The sequence below is a fragment of the Manis javanica genome, chromosome 6 (genome assembly GCF_040802235.1).
Source record: "Manis javanica isolate MJ-LG chromosome 6, MJ_LKY, whole genome shotgun sequence".
Lineage (NCBI taxonomy): Eukaryota > Metazoa > Chordata > Mammalia > Pholidota > Manidae > Manis > Manis javanica.
In genome coordinates, this window is record NC_133161.1 from 35,519,910 (window position 1) to 35,544,632 (window position 24,723).

At 35.3% G+C, this 24,723-nt stretch overlaps 1 protein-coding gene across 4 annotated transcripts in view; it reads left to right on the plus strand.

Annotated features, from left to right (window-relative positions):
* TMEM168 (transmembrane protein 168) overlaps positions 1-24,723 on the plus strand; it is a 44,406-nt gene that overhangs the window by 13,726 nt on the left and 5,957 nt on the right. For 3 of the 4 annotated variants that reach the window (XM_017656632.3, XM_017656631.3, XM_017656634.3), the window contains exons 3-4: positions 20,113-20,255; positions 22,424-22,698. In XM_017656632.3, coding sequence (XP_017512121.1) covers positions 20,113-20,255; positions 22,424-22,698 — 418 coding nt within the window. Of the gene's footprint in view, positions 1-16,272; positions 16,515-20,112; positions 20,256-22,423; positions 22,699-24,723 lie in introns of all 4 variants that reach the window. The other variant, XM_017656635.3, reaches the window with a different exon arrangement.

Here is a 24,723-nt window from a genome sequence, read left to right on the forward strand (position 1 = left end):
ATACTTGTTTGGTAAGTAATTGGCCTACTACTTTTACTGTGGGTTTATTTTCACTGGTGAAAACTATTTAGGCTTAGGAACATTTCCATCTATAGAAGTCCCTTTATCATGTCCTGTTATGCTGGTTTAGTGGTTATAACTTGAGCCTTCATTTATCTGGGAATCGTTTAATCTCTGCTTCATATTTGAAAGATAATCTTGCTGGACAGAGGCTTCTTGGTTGAAAGGACCTTCAGTTTTAGTACACTAAATATTTCATGCCATTCCCTTCTGGCCTGTAGTTTCTACTAAGAAGTCTGCTGATAGCCTAATGGGGTTTCCCCTATAAGTAATCTTTTTTCTCTCTTTGGCCGCTTTCAGTACTCTCTCCTTATCCTTAATCTTTGCCATTTTAATTATTCTATGTCTTGGTGTTACCTTCCTGGGGTTCCTTTTGTTAGGGACTCTCTGTGCCTCAATGACCGGAGGGTCTATTTTCTTCCCCACACTAGGGAAGTTTCCAACAACTATTTCCTCAAAGAAACTTTCTAACCCTTTGTCTCTCTCTTCTCCTTCTGGCACCCCTATTACACAAATATTGTTTCATTTGGCATTGTTCACACCTATCTTAGCATTCTTTCATTCCTAAAGATTCTTATTTCTCTGTTCCTCAGCTTCATTGTTTTCATATTTCCTAATTTCTATCTCATTGATTGCTACCTCTGCTTGCAGCAATAATATTCATTCGATTGTATATTTCATTTGAGTTACAGTATTCCTCACCTCTGGGTGGCTCTTTTTTAGCTTTTCTCTCTCTTTGTTGATGTCCTTCCTGAGATTGTCAATACTTTTTCACAGATCAATGAGGAATTTATGACTGTTACTTTGAAATCTTTATTAAGATTAGTGATCTCCTTTCCATTTAGCCTTTTTTCTGTTGTCTTTTAGTTTTGTTTGGAACATACTCCTCTGCCTCCTCATTTTTTTCAGGGTTTCTTCCTTTGTATTAGATGGATCTGTAGTGCTTCCTGGTCTAGAAAGGAATGGCTTTATGAAGAAAACATCCTGTGGTGCCCAGAAGCTCAAGACTCTTTATGGGAGTTCCTGTTCTCCCATATGGGAATTCCTGGTTCTCATTTGTGTATGGGAATTCCTGGTTCTCATTTGTGTTGGAGGCCAAGTTGCTATTGGTGGGCCATGGGCAGGACCACCTTTCTGTCTGCCTGCAGTGGTCTATCTCTTGTGACTCATTGCTTTTCTCTCACAGCTCTTAAGATTCTCTCTTTGTCTTTGATCTTTGGCATTTATTGTATGTCTTGGCGTGGACTTCCTTAGGTTCATCTTTGGGGCTTTCTGTGCCTCCTGGACTTGGATGTCTGTTTCCTTCTGTGGTTAGGGAGATTTCAGCTATTTAAATAAATTTTCTACCCCTCTTCTTCTAGGATTCCCATAATGCAAATATTAGGGTGTTTAATGTTGTCTCTGAGCTCCATTAACCAATTCTCATTTCTTTTGTTATTTTTTCTTTCTTGTCTTCCGCTTGAGTGACATTATTCTGTCTTCCAAATCACTGATTTCTTCTTTTGCATCTTCTGATCTGCTGTTGATTCCCTCTAATGTAATTTTCATTTCATTTTTTGTATTATCTCTGATTTGTACTTTTTTATGTTTTCTGACTTTATTCATTCTTCTCTCAAGTCTGGTGAATATCTTTATAACCGTTACTTTAACCTCTTTGTCAGGCAGATTGCTTAACAGTTTAATCTAGTTATTTTTCTGAATTTTTGTCATGTTCTTTTGTTTCAAGTATATTCCTGTGTTGTCTGTCTCTTCTTTTTTTTTTATTTTGTTTTCACGGTTTATGTGAATGGGCTACTTCTCCCAGTCTTGAAGGTGTGGCTTTGTGTAGGAACAACCCCTCTGTAGACTATGTGTGCCTGGTAGTTTTGGCTCTCTGGGTGGGTGTGGATGGTGGTTTTCCAGGGCATGGGCTGAGAGTCTTTTGTGTGCTTGCCAACCAGGGCCATGTTGGTGGTGCAGCTGGTGTCAAAGGGGTACAGTCTGGGGAGCTCCCAAGTAGGTAATGTTCTGGCAAACAGACTGGTGGTAGAGGGGCTCTGTCTGTGGGTCTCCTGAGGAGGCACCAGCCAGGGCCACACTAGTGGGGCAGCTGAGGGTGGATGTATGCAATCCAGGGCTCTCCCTGCACCCTTTGGCACTGGGATGGATCCATGTAAATGGAACAGCCAGGGATGGAAGGGATGAAGTCATGGTGAATCCACATGAACGTCGTGCTATTACCACCTTGTCAGAACTGCTAGATCACTGACAGGCATGTTTAGGTGTGAGCAGGGAATGGGAGGCTATCTGTCATTACTGGAGTTGGTGTGTTCACCCTGATCCTGCTCCCATTTGCACCAGTAGTGTCCAGTGGGGATACAAATGACGGCACTCACCAGAACCTCTGGTACCCAAGAGAGTTCTAACAGTTCCCCTGCCATTCAGCAGTCAAGTTTAAACCCTCCAACTCACAGCTTGTTTTCTCTTATGCAAGTAGGCAAGTCTGTGCTCTGGTAATTCAGCAATATCTTTCATGGCTGCAGGGCTGTACTGGGGGTGGGGCTCCCCTCTGTTACCATGTCTCTCTCTTGCTGTTTTTTTATGCTGTCTTTTTACCCCTTGTTATACAGAAAGGGTAACACTGTTGTTCCCTCAGGTCTCTGTTTTTCCTGAGGATGATTGCTCTGTGTGTGGGTATAGATCTAATGTATACATGAGAGGAAGTATACTCAGTCTTTTTCTATGCACCCATCTTGGACTGCTTTATTTATTTTTTAAAGTATGTTTTTAGAAGGTCAAATGTATCCTAGTTTTAGTACCAGAGCACTAAAACCAACCAAAAACATGAGATTAGTCTGCCTCATGAAGCACAATTGTAGTTTAGATCTTAATTCCCAAAAATGGGTTAGCTATTTCTGCTTAGTTTAAGCTTTTTTTTTTACATGTCTGTAGTTTTGGGCTTTGTTCATTTTACTTAGCTTACTAACATAAAAATTCTTTTTATTAAGGAAAAATTTGCATATAGTAGTATTCTTCATCCTACTTGGTACATAGTTCTGCACATTTAACAACTGTGAATAATTGTGTGATCACCACTACCACAATCAAAGCAGTTCCATCACTCCCCAAAATTCTTCCCTCTTGCCCCTTTGTAGTCAGTTCCTTCCCCAGCCCCCAGGACCTGGCAACCGCTGAACTGTTTTCTGCCTCAAGATACTTCTTTTTTCCAGAATATCATGTACATGGAATCATACAGTATATAGCTGAGTTTGGCTTCTTTCACTTAGCATGATTCATATGAGATTCATCTATGCAGTTGTGTATATCAGTTTATTTTTTTGTATTGCTGAGCAATATTCCATTGTATAGGTATTTCTGTGTATCCATTACTCAACTGAGGTACATTGAAAGTAGTTTTTGGTAATAAAAGCTGTAAATATTCATAGACAGTGTTTTGTTTTGACAAAGTTTTATTGCCATATTGCTGGATCTCACAATAAACATATCATATTTAACATTATAAGAAACTGCGAAACTGTTTTCCAAAGTGGCTACTTCTCACCAGCAGTGTATGGAAATTCCAGTGCTCCACATACTCAGCCACGTTTGGTATTATCTATTTTTTTTTAACCATTCTGATAGGTGTGTATAATGGTAACTCATTGCAGTTTTATTATATGTTTCCCTAGTGACTATCTTTTCATGTGCTTAATTGACTGTATGTCTACTTTGGTTCAGATCTTTTGGCAGTTTCTAAATAGAGTTGTTTTCTTGAATTCTTTATATACTCTAGACATACTTTCCTTATCAAAAATGTGACTTGCAAATATCCAGTGTGTGTCTTGTCTTCTATCATGTTTTTTGAGTTCTTAATTTTGCTATAGTCAAATTTATCACTTTTCTTTTCTTGATTCATCTTTTGATAAATCTAAGAATCTTGAATCTCATTTGAGTTGAACCTTTGGGTAGCCCCACATGGATAGCTTTGTTTTTTGTTAGTTTTACTCAGTTTAGTTACATTTTCAGAATAATTCAGTAGTATCATTCAAGTCATTTACATGAAAAAGCTGGAATTTTACCATTAACTTCTGTTGTTTTGTTCATAATCTCATTCCAGTTTTAAAATGTGACATTACAGCTGTTGTTTCCTGCAGTTCGTATTATGTTCATTAAATGTGCTACTTGCTTTCCTCTTCTATACTTTTTTCCTAAAATAAGTCAATAAGAAAGACATGCACGACCATAGCATTTGGTGCTAGTTTTATTGCTCAGCTATAGGATTCTCTGAAATTACAATAGTTGCTAATTCAAATAAGATAAACAGAGAAGAAAGTGTCCAGATACCCAAGGAAACATAGCCCAGTGGCTCATTTTTATTTTTAGAGATTCTCTCTGAAACTTTTCATGTGAGATTATTGATATGCCATTTCTTGCCCAGGCATTGTCATTTACAGATTCCTTGGGGGTTTGATGCAATTTTTTAGTTGAAGTCCTTTTGGTCCAAACCAGAAAAACCGTAACCACAGCTGATTTTTCTATAGGGGAAGCAGTAGCTTCACTGGATGAGACAGATGTAAGAACATCAGCCTCACATCCAGGGAAGGGATAGAATCCACAGATGCCACATTGTGTCATTTCTAGCAAGACAGCAGGATCACCATGGTACTTCAGTTAGCATGGGGAGCAGAGAGTTTTCAAATCTGTTGCCAAAACTAGAAATGCATATTTCATAATTCTTTGTTGTGTTCCACTTATCTTCCTAGTGTTTTGAGCTGTTTTAGTCTAGATAAGAATGGGGATTAACTCTTTTTAGCTTTAAGGTATGCTTAAATGATGTTTTATCACTTCTGCTAGAACACTGTGAAACAGGAGTAGATGCTTTTTTTTCTGAAACATTTCAAAAACAATGATTTGAATACTTTATGAAAATATGTTATTTCTTTTTTCCCCCAATTTTCCAGCTTTCAAATTTTTCTTAAATTTTAGTGACAAGAAGATAAGTTTTTATATTTTAATAAGATTTACCATTCATTGTATCCCATGTATTTTATATGTATTAATTTAATTATTAAGATACTCTGAGATCAGTACCATTATTATTCCTATTTTATAGGTAAGAAACATTCTTGAGAGCTTAGGAAATTTGCTCAAGTCTTCATAGCTGGAATGGATTTGGGCAGTCAACCTTCACAGACTTCACTCTTAGCCACTTAGTTCCATGTATATTTAGAGTTGAGCACAGAGGTTATTTAATGTAACCTTCTTGTTTTGCCAATAGGGAAAAGATTCAGTAGTTTGATTCTAATACCAGTTTGTTTGACCTTTATCAGGATTGTGATCTAAAAATTTTCTATTTTTTGCTCTTTGAAGTTGTTTAGGAAAAAAAAAGATGGCTAATGCATCTACTAGTGTCTTAAACTCTACACTAACATTTCCCTACATAGCAATAGTCTTAGATTTCTTAGGTTTTGCTCATAGTGACTCCATTTCAACTTTAAAATACTTACTTGCAAATTACAGCGATCATTTTTTTAAATATTGTTAATGTACAATTACTTGAACAACATTATGGTTACTAGAATCCCCCTATTATCATGTCACCCGCACATACCCCATTAGTCAGTGTTCATCAGCATAGTAAGATGCTACAGCATCACTACTTATCTTCTCTGTATATACTGCCTTTCCTGTGTCTACCGCCCCCACTACATTATGTGTGCTAATCATAATGCCCGGTTTTCCACCTTATCCCTCTCATCCCACCCATCTTCCCCAGTCACTTTCCCTTTGGTAACTGTTAGTCCATTGTTGGGTTCTGTGAGTCTGCTGCTGTTTTGTTCCTTCAGTTTTTTCTTCTTTTATTCCACAGATGAGTGAAATCATTTGATACTTGTCTTTCTCTGCCTGGCTTATTTCACTGAGCATAATACCCTCTAGTTCCATCCATGTTGTTGCAAATGGCTGAATAATATTCCATTGTGTATATGTACCACATCTTCTTTATCCATTCGTCTACTGATGGACCCTTAGGTGGCTTCCATGTCTTGGCTATTGTAAATAGTGCTGCGATAAACATAGGGGTGCATATGTCTTTTTTCAAAATGGGCTCCTGCATTGTTAGGGTAAATTCCTAGGAGTGGAATTCCTGGGTCAAATGGTATTTCTATTTTTAGTTTTTTGAGGAACCTCCATACTGCTTTCCACAATGGTTGAACTAGTTTACATTCCCACCAGCAGTGTAGGAGGGTTCTCCTTTCTCCACATCCTCGCCAACATTTTTTGTTGTTTGTCTTTTGGATGTTGGCCATCCTAACTAGTGTGAGGTGACATCTCATTGTGGTTTTAATTTGCATTCCCCTGATAATTAGCAATGTGGAGCATCTTTTCATGTGCCTGTTGGCCATCTGAATTTCTTCTTTGGAGAACTGTCTGTTCAGTTCCTCTGCCCATTTTTTAATTGGGTTTTTTGCTTTTTATTTGTTGAGGTGTGTGAGCTCTTTATATAATTTGGATGTCAATCCCTTATCAGATATCTCATTTATGAATATATTTTCCCATACTGTAGGATGTCTTTTTGTTCTACTGTTGGTATCCTTTGCTATACAGAAGCTTTTTAGTTTGATATAGTTCCACTTGTTCATTTTTGCTTTTGTTTCCCTTACCTGGGGAGATATGTTCATGAAGAAGTTGTTCATGTTTATGTCCAAGAGATTTTTGCCTATATTTTTTTCTAAGAGTTTTGTGGTCTCATGACTTACATTCAGGTCTTTGATCCATTTTGAATTTACTTTTGTATATGGGTTTAGACAGTAATCCAGTTTCATTCTCTGGGGTGTAGCTGTCCAGTTTTGCCAACACCACTTGTTGAAGAGGCTGTCATTTCCCCATTGTATATCCATGGCTCCTTTATTGTATATTAATTGACCATATATGCTTGGGTTTATATCTGGGCTCTCTATTCTGTTCCACTGGTCAGTGGATCTGTTCTTGTGCTAGTACCAAATTGTCTTGATTACTGTGGCTTTGTAATATGGCTTGAAGTGAGGGAGTGTAATTCCCCCTGCTTTATTCTTCCTTCTCAGGATTGCTTTGGCTATTCGGGGTCTTTGTCATTCCATATGAATTTTCGAACTATTTACTCTAGTTCATTGAAGAATGCTGTAGGTATTTTGATAAGGATTGCACTGAATCTGTAGATTCCTTTAGGCAGGATGGCCATTTTGACAATATTAATTCTTCCTAACCAAGAGTATGGGATGAATTTCCATTTATTAGTATCGTCTTTAATTTCTATTAAGAATGTCTTAGAGTTTTCAGGGTATAGATCTTTCACTTCCTTGGTTAGGTTTTTTCCTAGGTGTTTTATACTTTTTGATACAATAGTGAATGGAATTGTTCTCCTGATTTTACTTTCTGCTAGTTCATTAGTGTACAGGAATGCAACAGGTTTCTGTGTATTAATTTTGTATCCTGCAACTTTGCTGAATTCAGATATTAGATCTAATAGTTTTGGAGTGGATTCTTTAGGATTTTTTATGTACAACATCTGCAAACAGGAACACTTTAACTTCTTCCTTACCAATCTGGATGCCTTTTATTTCTTTGTGCTGTCTGATTGCCGTGTCTGGTAGACATCCAGTACTATGTTGAATAGAAGTGGGTAGAGTGGGAATCCTTGTCTGGTTCCCGACCTTAAAGGAAAAGCTTTCAGCTTCTCGCTGTTAAGTATAATGTTGGCTGTGGGTTTGTCATATATGGCCTTTATTATGTTGAAGTACTTGCCTTCTATACCTTCTGTTGAGAGTTTTTATCATGAATGGATGTCGAATTTTGTCAAATGCTTTTTCAGCATCTATGGAGATGATCATGTGGTTTTTGTCCTTCTTTTTGTTGATCTAGTGGATGATGTTGATAGATTTTTGAATGTTGTACCATCCTTGCGTCCCTGGGATGAATCCCACTTGATTGTGATGGATGATCTTTTTGATGTATTTTTGAATTCAGTTTGCTAATATTTTGTTGAGTATTTTTGCATCTATGTTCATCAGGGATATTGGTCTGTAATTTTCTTTTTTTGTGGTGTCTTTGCCTGGTTTTGGTGTTAGAGTGATGTTGGCCTCGTAGAATGGGTTTGGGAGTATTCCCTCCTCTTCTACTTTTTGGAAAACTTTAAAGAGGATGGGTATTAGGTCTTCACTAAATGATTGATAAATTCAGCAGTGAAACCATCTGGTCCAGGGCTTTTGTTCTTGGTAGTTTTTTGATTACCAGTTCAATTTCTTTGCTGGTAATTGGTCTATTCAGATTTTTTGTTTTTTCCTGGGTCAGCCTTGGAAGGTTGTATTTTTCTAGAAAGTTGTCCATTTCTTCTAGGTTATCCAGTTTGTTACCATATAATTTTTCATAGTATTCTCTCATAATTCTTTGTATTTCTGTGGTGTCTGTAGTGATTTTTCCTTTCTCATTTCTGATTCAGTTTATGTGATTAGACTCTTTTTTTTTCTTGATGAGTCTGGCTAGGGGTTTTTCTATTTTATTTTCTTGAAGAACCACCTCCTGCTTTCATTGATTCTTTCTATTGTTTCATTCTTCTCGATTTTCCTTATTTCTGCTTTAATCTTTATTATTTCCCTCATTCTACTGACTTTGGGTCCCATTTGTTCTTCCTTTTCCAGTTTCATTAATTGTGAGTTTAGACTGTTCATTTGGAATTGTTCTTCTTTCCTAGATTGCAATATATTTCCCTCTTAGCACAGTCTTTGCTGCATCCCACAGTTTTTTGTGTTGTTGAATTATTGTCATTTGTCTACATATATTGCTGATCTCTGTTTTTATTTGTTCATTGATCTAGTAATTATTTAGGAGCATGTTATTAAGCCTCATTGTGTTTGTGGGCTTTTTTGTTTTCTTTGTGTAATTTATTCTAGTTTCATACCTTTGTGATCTGAGAAGCTGGTTGGTACAATTTCAACCTTCTTGAATTTAATGAGGCTCTTTTTGTGGCCTTGTATATGATCTATTCTTGAAAATGTTCTGTGTGCACTTGAGAAGAATGTGTATCCTGTTGCTTTTAGATGGAGTGTTCTGTAGATGTCCGTTAGGTCCATCTGTTTTAATACGTTGTTCAGTGCCTCTGTCTCTTTACTTATTTTCTGCCTGATTGATCTGTCCTTTGGAGTGAGTGGAGTGTTGAAGTCTTCCTAAAATGAATGCATTGCATTGTATTTCCCCCATTAATTCTGTTAGTATTTGTTTCGCATATGTAGGTGATCCTGTGTTGGGTACATAGATATTTATAATAATTATATCCTCTTGTTGGACTGATGCCTTTATCATTATGTAATGTCCTTGTCTCTTGTTACTTTCTTTGTTTTGAAGTCTATTTTGTCTGATACAAGTACTGTAACTCCTGCTTTTTTCTCTCTGTTAGTTGCATGAAATATCTTTTTCCATCCCTTTACTTTCAGACTGTGTATGTCTTTGGGTTTGAAGTGAGTCTCTTGTAGGCAGCATATAGATGGATCTTATTTTTTAATTCATTCAGTGACTCTGTGTCTTTTGATTGGTGCATTCAGACCATTTACATTTAGGGTGATTATCGATAGGTATGTACTTATTCCATTGCAGGCTTTAGATTCATGGTTACCGAAGGTTCAAGGGTAATTCCCTTACTTTCTAACAGTCTAATTTAACTCACTTCATGTGCTATTACAAACACAACCTAAAGGGTTTTTTTTCCTTCTTTTTCTTCCTCCTCCATTCTTTGTATGTTATGAATCATATTCTGTGCTCCTTGTCTATCCCTAGGGTGACATCTGTTTAGCCTTAGGAACACTTCCATCTATAGGAGTCCTTCCAAAATGCCCTGTAGAGGTGGTTTGTGGGAGGTAAATTCTCTCAACTTTTTCTTATCTGAAAATTGTTTAATCCCTCCTTCAAATTTAAATGATAACCTTGCTGGGTAGAGTATTCTTGGTTCAAGGCCCTTCTACTTCATTGCTTTAAATATATTATGCTACTCCTTTCCTTCTGGCCTGTAAGTTTTCTGTTGAGAAGTCTGATGATAGCCTGATGGGTTTTCCTTTGTATGTGATCTTTTTTCTCTCCGTAGCTGCTTTTAAAAGTCTGTCTTTATCCTTGATCTTTGCCATTTTAATTATTATATGTCTTGATGTTGTCTTCCTTGGGTCCCTTGTGTTGGGAGATCTGTGCATCTCCATGGCTTGAGAGACTATCTCCTTCCTCAGATTGGGGAAGTATTCAGCAATTACTTCCTCAATGACACTTTCAATTCCTTTTTCTCTCTCTTCTTCTTCTGGTACCCCTATAATGCGGATATTGTTCTGTTTGGATTGGTCACACAGTTCTCTCAATATTCTTTCATTCTTAGAGATTCTATTTTCTCTCTGTGCCTCAGCTTCTTCGTTTTTCTCTTCTCTAATTTCTGTTCCATTTACTGTCTCTTCTACTACATCTGCTCTGCCCTTAAATTCCTCCATTGTATGTTTCATTTCAGATATGGAATTTATTAATAATTGAATCTCCAACTTAAATTTGTTCCTGAGTTCTTGAATATTTTTCTGTACCTACATAAGCATGTTTATGATTTTTATTTTGAACTCTCTTTCAGGCAGATTGGTGAGTTCAGTTTCATTAGGCCCTTTTTCTGGGGATTGTGAGATTTTGGGTTGAATCATGTTCTTTTGTTGTTTCATATTTCTGTGTGGTGCCCACTAGTGCCCAGAAGCTCCAGTCTCTGGAGCTGCTCAGCCCCTAGAGTGAGGTTGGGGGTCGTAGGGGTGCCTGGGGAGAGGAAAGATCTGTTTCCTGATTCCCATCTGTGGTGCCTGTCTCCAGTGTCAGAGCCAGTGGGCCGAGCACACAGGTGTAAGCCTCTGTGCTTTGCATCTCTAGCTGTTGTAGGCAGGGCCTCCCTCTGGCTGGCCTGATGCCAGTACAGTGACTGCAGGTTTGTGAACTGGTGTTGGCAGGCTAGGAGGAAGGTTCAGCAGGCTGCATGTCACAGTAGGGGGCCTCAGAGCTGAGTAGGCAGCCAGGGGGATGGGGCACCTGAAGCTCCTCAAAGTTACCAACCAGCTGGGCAGAGCGCCCCAGACAACCTTATCCAGCTCTCTCCTCCCCCATGCAGCAAGCTCCATGCAAACCGTTCTCCTTCAGCAGCCCTCTCGCTGCTAGGAAACCTCTCAGATTGCCTGCCTTTCCCGTGTCCCAGAGCAGCCAGGTGTGGATCCCCTCTTCCACAAACAGCCGGAATCTCAGTCTCTCAAGCACTTCACCTGTCCGAGCTCCCCAACATCCAGGGCACCACACAGTGTAGGTTTCTGCTTCCAAAGCAGACCTCCAGGGCTGGGTGTTCAGCAGCCCTAGGCTTCCACCCCCTCCCCCGCTCCATTTCTCTTCCTCCTGCTGGTGAGCTGGGGTGGGGGAAGGGCTTGGGTCCTGCCTGATAAAGGCTTTCCTACAGTACCCTGTGTTTGTGAGGTCTGCATGCCATCTGGTTCAGCCTTCTTTCTTGTTGCTGTTTTAGGGTTAGTTGTAGCAATTAACTATATTTTCATACTATTTGTGGTTTGGGGAGGAATTCTCCATCTCACCTCTCATGCCAGAATCTTGAATCTACAGCTACCATTTTTTATGCTACATATATTTCACGGATCACTGTAGAATAAGCTCATAAAATAGTAGACCCCTTTACAGATTCAGACTCAAAGGGTTATTAATTTGTTTAAGTAGGACTGAACCAAAGTTGGAGTCCTTTCTACTGTACCCTATTGCGTCTACATAAATCACCGGATTGGAAAGTTGCTTTCATAATGTTCTTAAATTTACTGAATTAAGCAAAGTGTTATAGAAGTTATCAGTTCTTTCTTAAATATTTGTTTCTCACAGTGATGAGCATAATACTTCCATTTATATATTGCTTTGCAACATACATTTATATATCGTTTCTTAGTTGGGTTTCATTTTCTTGACATCTATTTCCCAATATTACTTTAAGGGAACTTACACAAAAATACATGTAAACAATAATTGTCTCTCTTTTGTAAATGCCAGATTTTTTTGAGAAATGAAATTGTCATTGAAATCTGTATGTTGCATATAAGATTTTATTACTATTACCTGAGATTTTTTGGAATATGAAATTGTTGAATATTTTGACCATGACTTGAAAGCCCACATGTACAGATAACTAATAGTTAATAACTACTTTTATACAAAGGATGTTACTTAGTTGTTTATTGGTCTGTTATGTTCAGTTTATATCTGCTTTAAAAGTTGAACCATGTGTTACAATTTGATAGTGGGCTTAAAGTGATTTGGAGAAGCAAAGGAAGAAAAGTACCAACAATTACTAGTCTTGATCAAGTAAGTTGATCTTATTTGTAACAGGGAGTTTGTAAGTTAAGGAATACTCCAAAGTCACAAGTTATTTTTAGATTGAAGCTATAGAATAAAGGTTTGCATGTTAGGAAAACTGAAGCTTTCTGAAAGTGGCAAGTGGATAAAAAATCCTGAATTTATTTTGGCTCTCCCAGGACATAGTTGCCATCTGTTCAGTTTAGATTGCTAATTTTTTGTATTGCCAAACTATTCACTCTTATTTGTGTATGTTAATCTTGATAGTATATTTAATTATTGTTTCTATAGGCTTCCTTACTCAAAATAACCTAATAGAAGTATTTATTGATATTTTTATTATATATCTACTTTTAATGATATAAAACTCAATTTTTTACTAAGATTATAAAAAGCAAGTAATAGATCATCTGTTGCCTATGAATTGTGATCAGTAAACCTCTGAATATCTGCTTATTAGTCTCATTAACCAACTTGAAGGTATTGAATAACATACTTATATAATTAACATTTTAATTGGAATTTAAAATCATTTAATTAGGCTTCTCATCTATAAATTGGAAATTGAACTTTGTTTTATGTAGTTCACTGCTAAATTGTAAACTGTTTTAAATGGTAAAAACTATATCTTTTAATTTCACAATAAAAATTTTAGCACTAGTAGCTTTATAAAATTCTTTAATGTAATGCAGAATAAGTCAGTGGTAACTATTGGTATTCTATACACATGTACATTCAAAGAAAGGCCAGTCTCTACATCTGACATATTTAGATAAATAGTGCCAAGTTTAAAATAATATTTCTAAGCCTACTTTCAGGAATGGGAATTTTCATTCTCTTTTCTGTATGAAATAAACTGGTAGATAGCAAATTAATAGTCTTAACTAAATAAAAATGGTTTGACTACACAGAATGAAAAGTGACAGTTTTTTTATAATACAACTTTCTAATTTTTAACCACATACATGTCAAAATTTAGTTTCCCACTTTCAGTAGAATATCAAATTTCCTTCTTGTTTGTGTGTGAATTTTACATGTATATATAAATTTCTCTGTCATGAAATATCCTAGTAACTCATGATACAAAAAGGCTGTTTGTTTATATACCTGAACTTCTCATTCTTGCTTTTAAAAACTATCCTGTTGAGGATTAATGTGCAGGGACTTTTTTTTTTTTTTTTTGCTATACAGTTTTATTTGGCGAGAATGTTTTAAATGCCTTTATGTAGCGGGGCACTTTCCTTTAGAATCCTTACCACTACATACTACTTGTACAGCTACTCCATATATCCACTTTTCTGATCCCTGAAGGCATTTTGAGTTTGTGACTCTTGCTATAAATTATACAGTGAATTATTTAGTTTCTTATATTGCTCTCTTGATCACAAAAATACTAGTTACATAAAGTTAAAGGTAGAAATAACTAAGTTGTCATATATTGGTATTATTACTTTGTAATTCTTTTTAGTGATTCTTTTATATGAATGGCTGACATAACTTGAAAGTAATCCTTTTGTGTGATTAAGGGTTTAATTGATCAAAGCATTTTATATTCTAATAGTAACATATGCAATAGAAGGTATAGAATTGAAAAAGAAAATAACAAAATTGTCACCATATTACCTGGCAAACCTAAGAGTTAATTGAAAAACCCATGGGAAGTGCTACAGTAATATGGAGACTTATGTTGCAACTTTAAATCTGTAAATATCATAGGGGGTTGATTTTGCTTACTGATATAATTGTCATTAACCCAACCAGTGTAAAAACTATGTAAATTATCTTGGACTCATATAACATATGTTGTATAAGGTGAAATACATGGTGTTTATACTGGAAATATACTTTTTAATACCACTTAGGTAGCAAATAACATGAATATGCAAAAAATATTCTGGAAATGATTTTATTCATAGAACAGAAAACAAACATAATAACTAGAAATAAGATTCATAAGAAACTTATGAGGTTTTTATAAAGAAATATAAAACTCCACTGAAAGTTATAAAAGATGACTTGAATACATGGAAAAACATACCTTCTGGGAACAGGAAGACTCAACACTTCGCCACAGATATTTGTTAGTAAAAAGGAAACAGTTTTCAAAGCTGAACTGTGCTGCTTGTGCCATCAGGAGAGAATCAAAAATCAAAGCCAAGAGCTTCAGAAGTGGACTCCAGTAAATTACTTCCCATGTGTAATTACTTTCTCATGACGCACTGAAAGAACAGGGTGGAACCATGTACATTACAGTTCTCTCATGGACTTGCATCCTGACCTATGTTAGTGATCCAGCTTGGATTAAGATATGTACATGGGTAATAATGCCCCTAGTTCCCTGGAAGAAACAAACAAAAGTCCTCTTGGAAAAGGTATTATCCTAGGCCTGAAATTAGCCATAGACTTTTTTTCCCTTTAGTGTTCAATATTAAATACATATATTCAAGTATACACACATAGCATCCAAGAAGTGGGTAGAACCAGTGCGTTACAGACCAGTCTTGAGATATGTTATTATCAGAGACAACCATTATGCCTATGAGGCTGAAGGAAAGGAAAGCAAAGATAGTACGTAATAGTGGGAAGTTGGAAATGATTAAGTGACAAGGCAGATTTGAAAAAGAAGTAAATAAAATGAAAGACACCTAAAATTAACTCATTATTCAGGTTTAACAAAGCTGAAATGTATATTAGCAAACTGGAATATACAGTTCAGAAGCAGCTATGCAAGGAGTACAGAAAAAAAAAGGTAGGGAAAATACTATACAGAAGAAAAGTATAAGACTCAGAACGATACAGTGAGATCTCATCTGTGTTTTATTGGACTCCCAGAAAGAAGAGAGGAAATAAAGGCCAAAGGAAATATTTGAAAGGATAGACAAATGGACCAGTAGAACAGAAGAGAGTATAAACACAGATCCCAGAACCCAGAATACTTGATTTATGACAAAGATAGCACTGTAGAATAATGGTGAATGATTGAGATTTTCAGTAATTGGTAATTGGACAATTGAGTGTTCATATAGAAAAAAATGGACTATTTTCATAAAAATCAATTATGTTTGGAATACAGATCTGATTGTTCAAAACAAAGTCTGTGGTGGATAATGAAAAATATCTTCTTGAGCTTTGGGTAGAGCAAGGTTTCTTTATCAAGACAAAATTACTACAATTAAGAACTTATATCAGGCAAAATATAGGGAGTCACAGAAGGGGAAGGGTATTTGCAGTACAGCCCACAAAAGACTTTTATCTAAAATAATTTGAGTGCAAAACAAAGCTGTAAACTAAAAAAAAAGGCAGCCCCATTGGAAAAGTGGACAAAATTGACCCTTGAACAACATGGGTTTGAAGTGCACAGGTTCACCTATATAAGGATTTTTTTCAGTAAGAATTTGGAAAAATTTTTGGAGATTTGCAACATCTTGGAAAAAACAAAGTGTAAAACCTAGAAATACTGAAAGCATAAGAAAAGGTATGTTATGAATGCATAAGATATGTAGGTACTAGTCTATCATTTACTATAAAATATACATAAATCTCTTGCAGTTTCAATTTATCAAAACTTATACAAACTGTACATGGCACCATTCTCGGTCAAGAAAATGGTAGAAAGACAAAGATTCAGTGTTAATCATAACTGCATAAAAGTAACTAGTACATGCTGTATTACTGGAATAATTTAGTAGCTACCTCCTGTTTCACTGTGGTGAACTCATATGTTGTAAGTATCTGCTTAAAACACTGTGACACAAATCATCTCCAGATGAGCAGTTCAGCTCTCCAATAAATTGTGTTCTGTAGTAAAAAGTGAACTTTTGTGGTTCTCCTGTATTTGTCATCTTGTTTATTTAGTGCAATACCATAAACCTTGTGACACTGGGCCCATATGAAGTGCCACTTGTGATACTGGAAGAGCTCCCAAGAAATAAAGTCATGACATTACAAGAAAAAGCTGAATTGCTTGATGTGTACCAGAGATTGAGGTTTGCAGCTACAGTTGCCTGTCATTTCAAGATCAATGAATCCAGCATAAAGACCCTTGTAAAAAAGGAAAAGGAAACTCAATGAAGCCATTGCTGCAGCTGTACCAGCAGGTATGAAAAGCTTGCACTGTTCATGAAATGTCTTTTTATCTCATGTTGAAAATGCTTTTATGTGGATGCAGGATTGCTACAAGAAAGTCATGCCTGTAAAGTCATTATGACAACTTAAAAGCAAAGGAAGGATAGGATCTAAAGCTGGAAAACTTAATGCCAGCAAAGGATGGTTTGATAATTTTAGAAATAGGTTTGGCTTTAAAAATGTCAAGATAACAGGAGAAGTAGCTTTTGCTGACCAAGAGGCAGCCCATAAGTTCCCAGATGCCATTAAGAAAATCATTGAGGAGAAAGGTTGTGTCTGTCTGAACAGGTTTTTATGCAGAAGTACCCTATTCTGGGGCGGAAGGGAAACACCACAAAGGACATTTTAGTAGTAAGGAGGAGAAGCAAACACCAAGATTTAAGATTGGAAGGGATAGGCTAACTCTACTGTTTTGTGCAAATGCAGATGTGTTTATGATCAGGACTGCCCTATCTATAAAACTGCTAACCCCTGATACTTGAAGGGAAAAGATGACAGCTGCCAGTTTTCTAGTTGTACAGCAAGGTAGCCGGGGCCATAAGAACCCTTTTTCTGAATTTTCCGTCAATGCTTTCCCTCTGAAGTCAGGAAGTAACCTTGCCAGTAAAGGGACTGCCGTTTATAAAGTTCTTTTGATATTGGACAAAGGCCCCTGGCCACCCAGAACCCCATTAGTTCAACACCAAAGGCTTTGAAGTGGCCTGTTTGTCCTCAAACACAATGTGTCCAATTCAGCCTCTAGATCAGGGCGTCATAAGGACCTCGAAGGCTTGTAACACAAGGTACTCCATGGAAAGGATTGTTCACGCTATGGAAGAGAACCCAGTATAGAGAACATGAAAATCTAGAAGGATCACACCATTGAAGATGCCATTGTTACAGGAAAAGATGTGAAAGCCATCAAGCTCTAAACAAATTCCTGCTGGCGAAAACTGTGTCCAGATGTTATGCATGACTTCACAGGCCTTGTAACAGAGCTAATCAAGGAAATCATGAAAGAGATTGTAGAAATGGCAAAAAAAAAAGTGGGAGGTGAAAGTTTTCAAGATACAGATCTTAGAGAAATTCAAGAGCTAATAAACCACACCAGAAGAATTAAGACCATTTGGTGGAGATGAATTACTTCCAAACCAGTGTCAGATGAAGAAGAGCTGCCAGAAAACAAATTGACATTAGTGTGGCATAAGGGTCTGATTATTCAAGACTGCTTTTAACTTTTTACAACATGGACCTAATGTCTATGATACAGGCACTGAAACTAAAGCAAACAATAGAAAAAGGATTGGTACTGTGTAGAAACATCTTTGGAGAAATGAAAAAGCAAAAAACTTAGAAACTGCAATTTATTTCTGTAAAGTTACACTGAGTATGCCTGCCTCTCCTGCCTCCCCTTGCACCTCCTCCATCTCTTCCATCTCTGCTACCCCTGAGACAGCAGGACCAGTCCTGCTCTTCCTCTTCCACAGCCTCCTCAACATGAAGATGATGAGAATGAAGACCTTTATGATGACCCACTTAACAAATTACTGAATAGTAAATCATCATGAGTACACTTCATAAACTTATCTGTTGTGTATGTGTGTGTCTTCATAAGAACCTTCTAACTGCAGCAAAAATTGTATGAGCCGTTTTGTGTCGTCATTGTCACCTAAGTATTCTGTAGAACATCACTTGCAAGACTTGTATGGAAGTCAATAGCCTATCCTTATATAGGCATAAGATGAGTGATATTTAATATAAAATTAATAATGTTTTCTTGCTGTTTCACAACTTTGCTTTCAAAGAATTGCATTACCATATGTATGCGTCTCACATAATTGGAGAATCTGTATATCAGCCTATCATCACAGGTAGGTGGTTACATAGAAATGTAACAATGTTCCCACACTGTGTTATGACTATGAGTGTAATACATAAAGATTTTATAATGATTTGTGTAGAGGCTGGGTTACTGTGAAGCACTGTATTGATCATCCTAGGCTACCATAAAGCAGTCATACTGCTGCTTACTCATTTTGGTGCATAAATCATATCTGTAAATAATTACAAATTTTTACTTCTGATGTCTAATGTTAGTAATAAATTATTTTATTTCAAATACAGTGTTTTGTATCATATAAGATGATATTGATGTAGGTGGTGACAGATGATGCATCTTATAAACAGATGGTGTAAACTTGCATGAGTAACTACAATATAATACTGTAAATGTATTTTCCCTATGATTTTCTTAATAACATTTTTTATTTAGTTTATTGTAAGAATGCAGTATATAATACATATAACCCAAAATAATCAACTCTTACTATTCTGGTCAACAGTAGTTAAGTTTTGGGGGAGTCAAAAGTTATATACAGATTTTCAACTGTGGAGGGTTGGCACCTTTAACCCCATGTTGTTCAAGGGTCAACTGTATTTAACACTTTACCAAAGATGAAACCCAAATGATCAAAGGTATTTAACAGAGAATTCAATACTTATTCTGGTTTTGTTTATCATAATGGAAAATTAAAAGGAATCTAAATAACAATGATAGGGAGTCAGCTAATTCGAATATCATATATATAATAGAAATGTCCTTCAGTTATTACAAATGATTTATAATTTTAACTGGCTTACAATATATTAAAAATGTACAGAACATTACATGTCATCCACTTAGGTAAAAAATATATATTTCATGAAGACCAGAAATATTTTTTAAAGTGACTCTATGGATGATGGTACTTGGAATGATTTTAATCACATATATCTTAACTGGTATTATCTAGTCTTTCTAAACTGGGCCTGTACTGTTATGTAACTGATAACATAGAACGGTATACTAAAATTCGGGCATTATATCCAGTTTTCCATTGTGAGAGTAAACTTTATAGTTATTGAAATTCTGACCAAGTGAACTATCATTGTGAGAAAAATGTGTTCCTACACATAAGCACGTAACTGTAGGATGTGCAGTAACAACACAGAAGGTGGAATACTATAGTATATAAGACACAATGACAGCTTTCCCCCGTTTTCTTTTCAATTAAATGGTCCTCTAATTCTGTTCTTTTTTAGCAGTTATCCCCTTTTAATATTTCTTCTCCCTTTTTCCATTCTTCCTTAGGATCTTAAATTTTCTTTAAAATTTATTCTCTTAATTCATGGGAAAAAAAACATGCTTTCTAAATTACATTTGATAAAGTAGATGGGTATATTACTTTAAAAATTATTTACAGCATGTGGATTTTAATAGGAAAGGATTTGATTTCTTTTTCACTGTCATCAAGAGTGGTTTTTGTTTTTAGTTTGGGTGTGATATTATCTGACAAATTAAAAAACTACTATTTGCTGTATTTGTTTTGCCCTACTCCCAAGAAGCTTAGAGGTAAATTTAGGGTCCATTACCCATCCATATAGGTCTGCTTCAACTTATAATTGTTTTTAGGTCATTAATTGCCTTCTTAACCTTTTTGAAAGAAGGGGAAAAAATGTGAATAAATATGCAGTATATAAATATATGTGTATATACACACAGACAAGTGCAGTCTCTTACACTATGTAAACACTGTTTTAAATCTCTTTTAGCCAACAAATGGAATCTTCTTGAGCATGTTTCTAATTGTTTTGCCATTGGAATCCATGGCTCATGGGCTCTTCCATGAATTGGGTAGCTGTTTAGGTGGAACTTCTGTTGGATATGCTATTGTGATTCCTACCAACTTCTGCAGGTACAGTGATCTAGTATAATTAATAATAACTACTTGACTCTAAACATCTTCCTAATATGTGTATGACTATGAATATAAAATAGCTCATTTTTTCAAAGCTATAGTATTTTCAAAGTATAATACTCTGTTGCATTTTTTTCATTCATCCCAGATTCTTAAAAGCCTTTATCTACTCTGAGTAACAATAGAATCTTCAGGGTTCAGTTTAAATATCTTTTTGATAGATGTAATTAGCTTATATTTTAGCTAAAAATTAGAAAATACGAATTTTCTAAGGAAAGGGATATCCTGTTTAAAAAAATGTCCTGTGAAACAATGTGGTGAAATATAATAGAACATACACTGGACCTGAGAGTCCTAAATTTCAGTTGTTACCTTAGGCAGATTGTAACTTCTCTGACCTCATTGTCTCCATCTAAAATGCAAGTGACAATAGCTATTCTGCCCATCTCAGAGGAATGTTATGAAGAGCAAATGAGAATATGAATGTAAAATTTTGCCCATTGGAAATGTCACACAAATACCAGGAATTCAAAAGATTGGCAATGAAGTTAAATATGTATTTGTTTGTTTGCAGTTTTATTGCAAAATAATTTTTTACTCCAAATGTGTGGCAAATCTGAATGTATGTATTGCCACATTATAATTTAAGTACCTTTTAAATAGAAAAACTAGTTATTTGCTATTAGTGAATTCTGATGACCAGATATTCATCAGACTTTCCTTGGTTTATGGAGTTGTTAGGAGGATCTGAACTAAAGTTTTTATCTGATTTCAAATATTTGACATAAAATACCCAAACAGATTATTCGTAGTAAATATTTTCCTCTATGTGAAAGGCTTGATAAAAGGTGAAAAGTCTCATGAGAAGTAAAAGAAATAGATTTAGTAGTGTCCCATAAAGTAAGATGTGACAACTTGCGGGAAGAGTAGATAATTTGCATGGTCAGACTTTTATTCCATTATAATTTTTGTTTATGTATTGCTTATTCTTTTACCCTCTGTGACTTAAACATTATAAATATGGAACAAAATGTTTCATCCTCTTAATGAAAACTACTGTTATTAGAATAGTGTTGGTAATACATGAAGCAAAATAGAAATTTTCAAAATTCCTGATAAAAATCCCTTTTCTAGACAGGAGTGATGATTTTTTTTCCTCCCTCAGTATTAATAGCATTTTGAGTCTGCTGATTCTAAGATTTTGTTCTATCATCTTTACTAGAGGACTGTTTTACGTTTGTTCTATGATTAGATCTAGATCTAATCTTCAATTAGTGTTCAACAATATAGGGCAATGAACTAAATAATTGTTTTAAAATGCCACTAATAGGTATTTTTATACTATCATTTATGTATCTTAAGTTTGTAAAAATTATGTACCTTCAGTAAAACTTGAACTTTATAGACTCAATACAGAAATTTAAGATACTGCTTCCATATTTTGTTTAAATTTTTTTCTCAAGAAAAATTCTTGAGCCATTGGGTAAAATCAGCATGATCTTGCTTTTAAAAAGTCATGTTCACATTTCTCCCTTTATTATTATTATTATTTTTATTTTTAATAAAATGCTGAAGTGGTAGGTAGATGCAAGTACTGTTCACCATGTAAGAACTTATTCACTATGTAAGAATTTGTTCACCATGTAAGAACTTGTTCATTATGCTTCAGAAGATTGGAGACTGACGAGAATTAGGCTTGGGGTAGATTAAAAATGCTATTTGATTATGCATTGAGCATTGACTCCCCTATACAGAATTTTATTGTTGTTAACAATCATTTGATCAATAAATATGAGAGATGCCCTCTCAAAAAAAAATAAATAAATGAATGAATGAATGATTTAAAAAAAAGTCGTGTCCAATATCTGTCATTTAGTAAGATGATAGGAATAAAAAACAAAGTAATATTTGGAGATAGTCTCACAGCTTTCAGTTTGGTTATTGTTTTATTGATAAATAAAATTTTTTGAAACTAGGCTTTAATGTCCCAAGTTTAGTTGTTAGCACTACAGAAATTTTAGAAAAAGTGATTTAAAAAAAAAATCCTGCCATTTAGTTAGCAAAACTCAGCATTTTTAGATAATTAGTTATAAGCAAAGAATAAGAATGTGACAGAATGAATACTACTTAAACACCAAAAAAACTTTTTTTTTCTCCTCCTTCAGCCCTGATGGTCAGCCAACACTTCTTCCACCAGAACACGTACAGGAGTTAAATTTTAGGTCTACTGGCATGCTCAATGCTATCCAAAGATTTTTTGCGTATCATATGATTGAGACCTATGGATGTGACTATTCCACAAGTGGACTGTCTTTTGATACTCTACATTCCAAACTGAAAGCTTTCCTTGAACTTCGGACTGTGGATGGACCTAGACATGATACATACATTTTGTATTACAGTGGGCACAGCCATAGTACAGGAGAGTGGGCTCTTGCAGGTAAGTTCACCTCTGGCAGTTTCACTGTTGTGAAGATACACCTGTTTGTGGAAATCTGTCTTTCACATGGACACATTACATTTCCAGAATTCTCAGTTTCCTACTTCACAACTTACCAAATATACATGTGACTGTTTTTTCTTTTCTCCAGCATACCTGTTTAGCATAATTTTAGTAATCTCTAAAGGTTTTGAGAAATATGTCTCAGTAATACATTTACTGGAAGAAAAATCTGTCATGATCTGAGAGTTATTAAATAGTTAGACTTTTCTAAAACTAACTTTAACTACTACTTCTAAGTCTTTAAATGTTAGAAATCTGATTTCAGTAGTCCCTTCACTTGGGCAGTTTTATTTATGTTAGAAAGCTCGCCAAAATATTAAATAGCAAGTGATGCCATATCATGAGGGTAAGGCTTAGGTTAAACAGACCTTGTCTCTTAACACTGTTGTGGCAAATTAGGACATTTTAGGCAAGTTACTTAACTTCTCTCAGTTTCAGTTCTCTTATTTATAAGATGAGGGGTACTATGGAATCACCTTCCCAAACTAGATGTAAATTTGTGTGTTGGTCTTCCCCACTAGAGTAGAGACCCAAAGTCAAGGGCTTTGTTTGATGAATTATTTACCTAGTGCCTCCAACAAAACCTGGTAATAGGGGATCCTTATGTAATTGATAGGCAGATGAAATCAGTGAATGAATCATGAAAAAAGGTAATTTTCTTATTTTAGATTAGAAATAGTTCTTTTAATTACATCCTGCTTTTTTTCCATTAAATTCTGTTTTACCTTAAGAACACGTAGAAATAGATATTCAGCTGAAAAAATACCTAAGTATTATGGAAGGACAGAAGCAGAGCTGCCAATACAAGCTCCAGAAGGAAGAAAGCTAATTCAAGGTTAAAGCAGAGATGATTTTTAAACCATCACGGTTGCACTTATTTCCTGCCAGATTTGTAACCAAAGTTTTTATCATAAGACATACTTCTGTAGTTTTTTGGTTTTGCAAATAAATATTGAATATCTCAATGGCTGTCTGAAGTCAAACACTTACTGAGCACATTTGAAGCTCAGCTACTATGCCTGGTAATTTATACACATTGTTAAGATTTACCCTTCGCTTCAAATCCTTTGAGGTAAATACTGTCACATCCATCACCTTCATTTTTCAAAGGATGAAAGGAAAGCAGAAAGTAGTTAGAAAACTTATCTATGGTCATACTACTGCTAAGTGATGGAACTGTGATTTAAACCCAGGATCTGCCTGACCCATAATGTGTATGTTTTCCCCATTGTATCATTTTGCTGCTCAAGGCAAAAATCATGAAGGTAAAAAAAAAAATGGCATGTTCTGTTTAAGTAGATATTTTTGTTAGCTTGGTTTACCTTTTTTCGAAATACTAGAATACAAACAAAGGTAGTCAACATTAGAGCTTCTTGAATATAGTTTATGAAGTCATTTACTTGACCTATAACTTTTAATAGCTCACTGTAGAAAACAACTTTTTAACATTTATGGCTATTTTAATTCCAGGTAAAGTATGGCAGTCTGTGTACTTTTTCCTTCAGAGCACAAAGGAAAATTCTAGTCGATTCAAAATCTTCAGAGAAATAGAATTTCAGAGCTGAAAGCAGGGATTGAGTATTGAAAACTTACTGTAGTGCTCATAATAATGAACTCTTCCTGAATCAATGGGAAAAAAAGACAGTCTTGGTAATCATGCATCTGTCTGTAGTTATTTTTAAGTATTATAATGAAGTGGTTTTAAAGGTAATATTTAATCTTATGTATTTACATAAGGATTTTTAAATAGATTTTCAAAAAGTTTGCATTTTTTTTAAAAGATGGTTTTGGAAATAAATTGCAGGTGTTCAGTTTAATATTTATATCTGTTTTTTCTTTTCCTAGGAAAAGTAATGTACACCAAGAAAAATAGCATATATATCATTGTTCTTAAATTGTCATTCACTGTGAGTGAGGAATAGTTTATAAAGACTTAGAAACTTTAGAGTTACATTTTAGGTA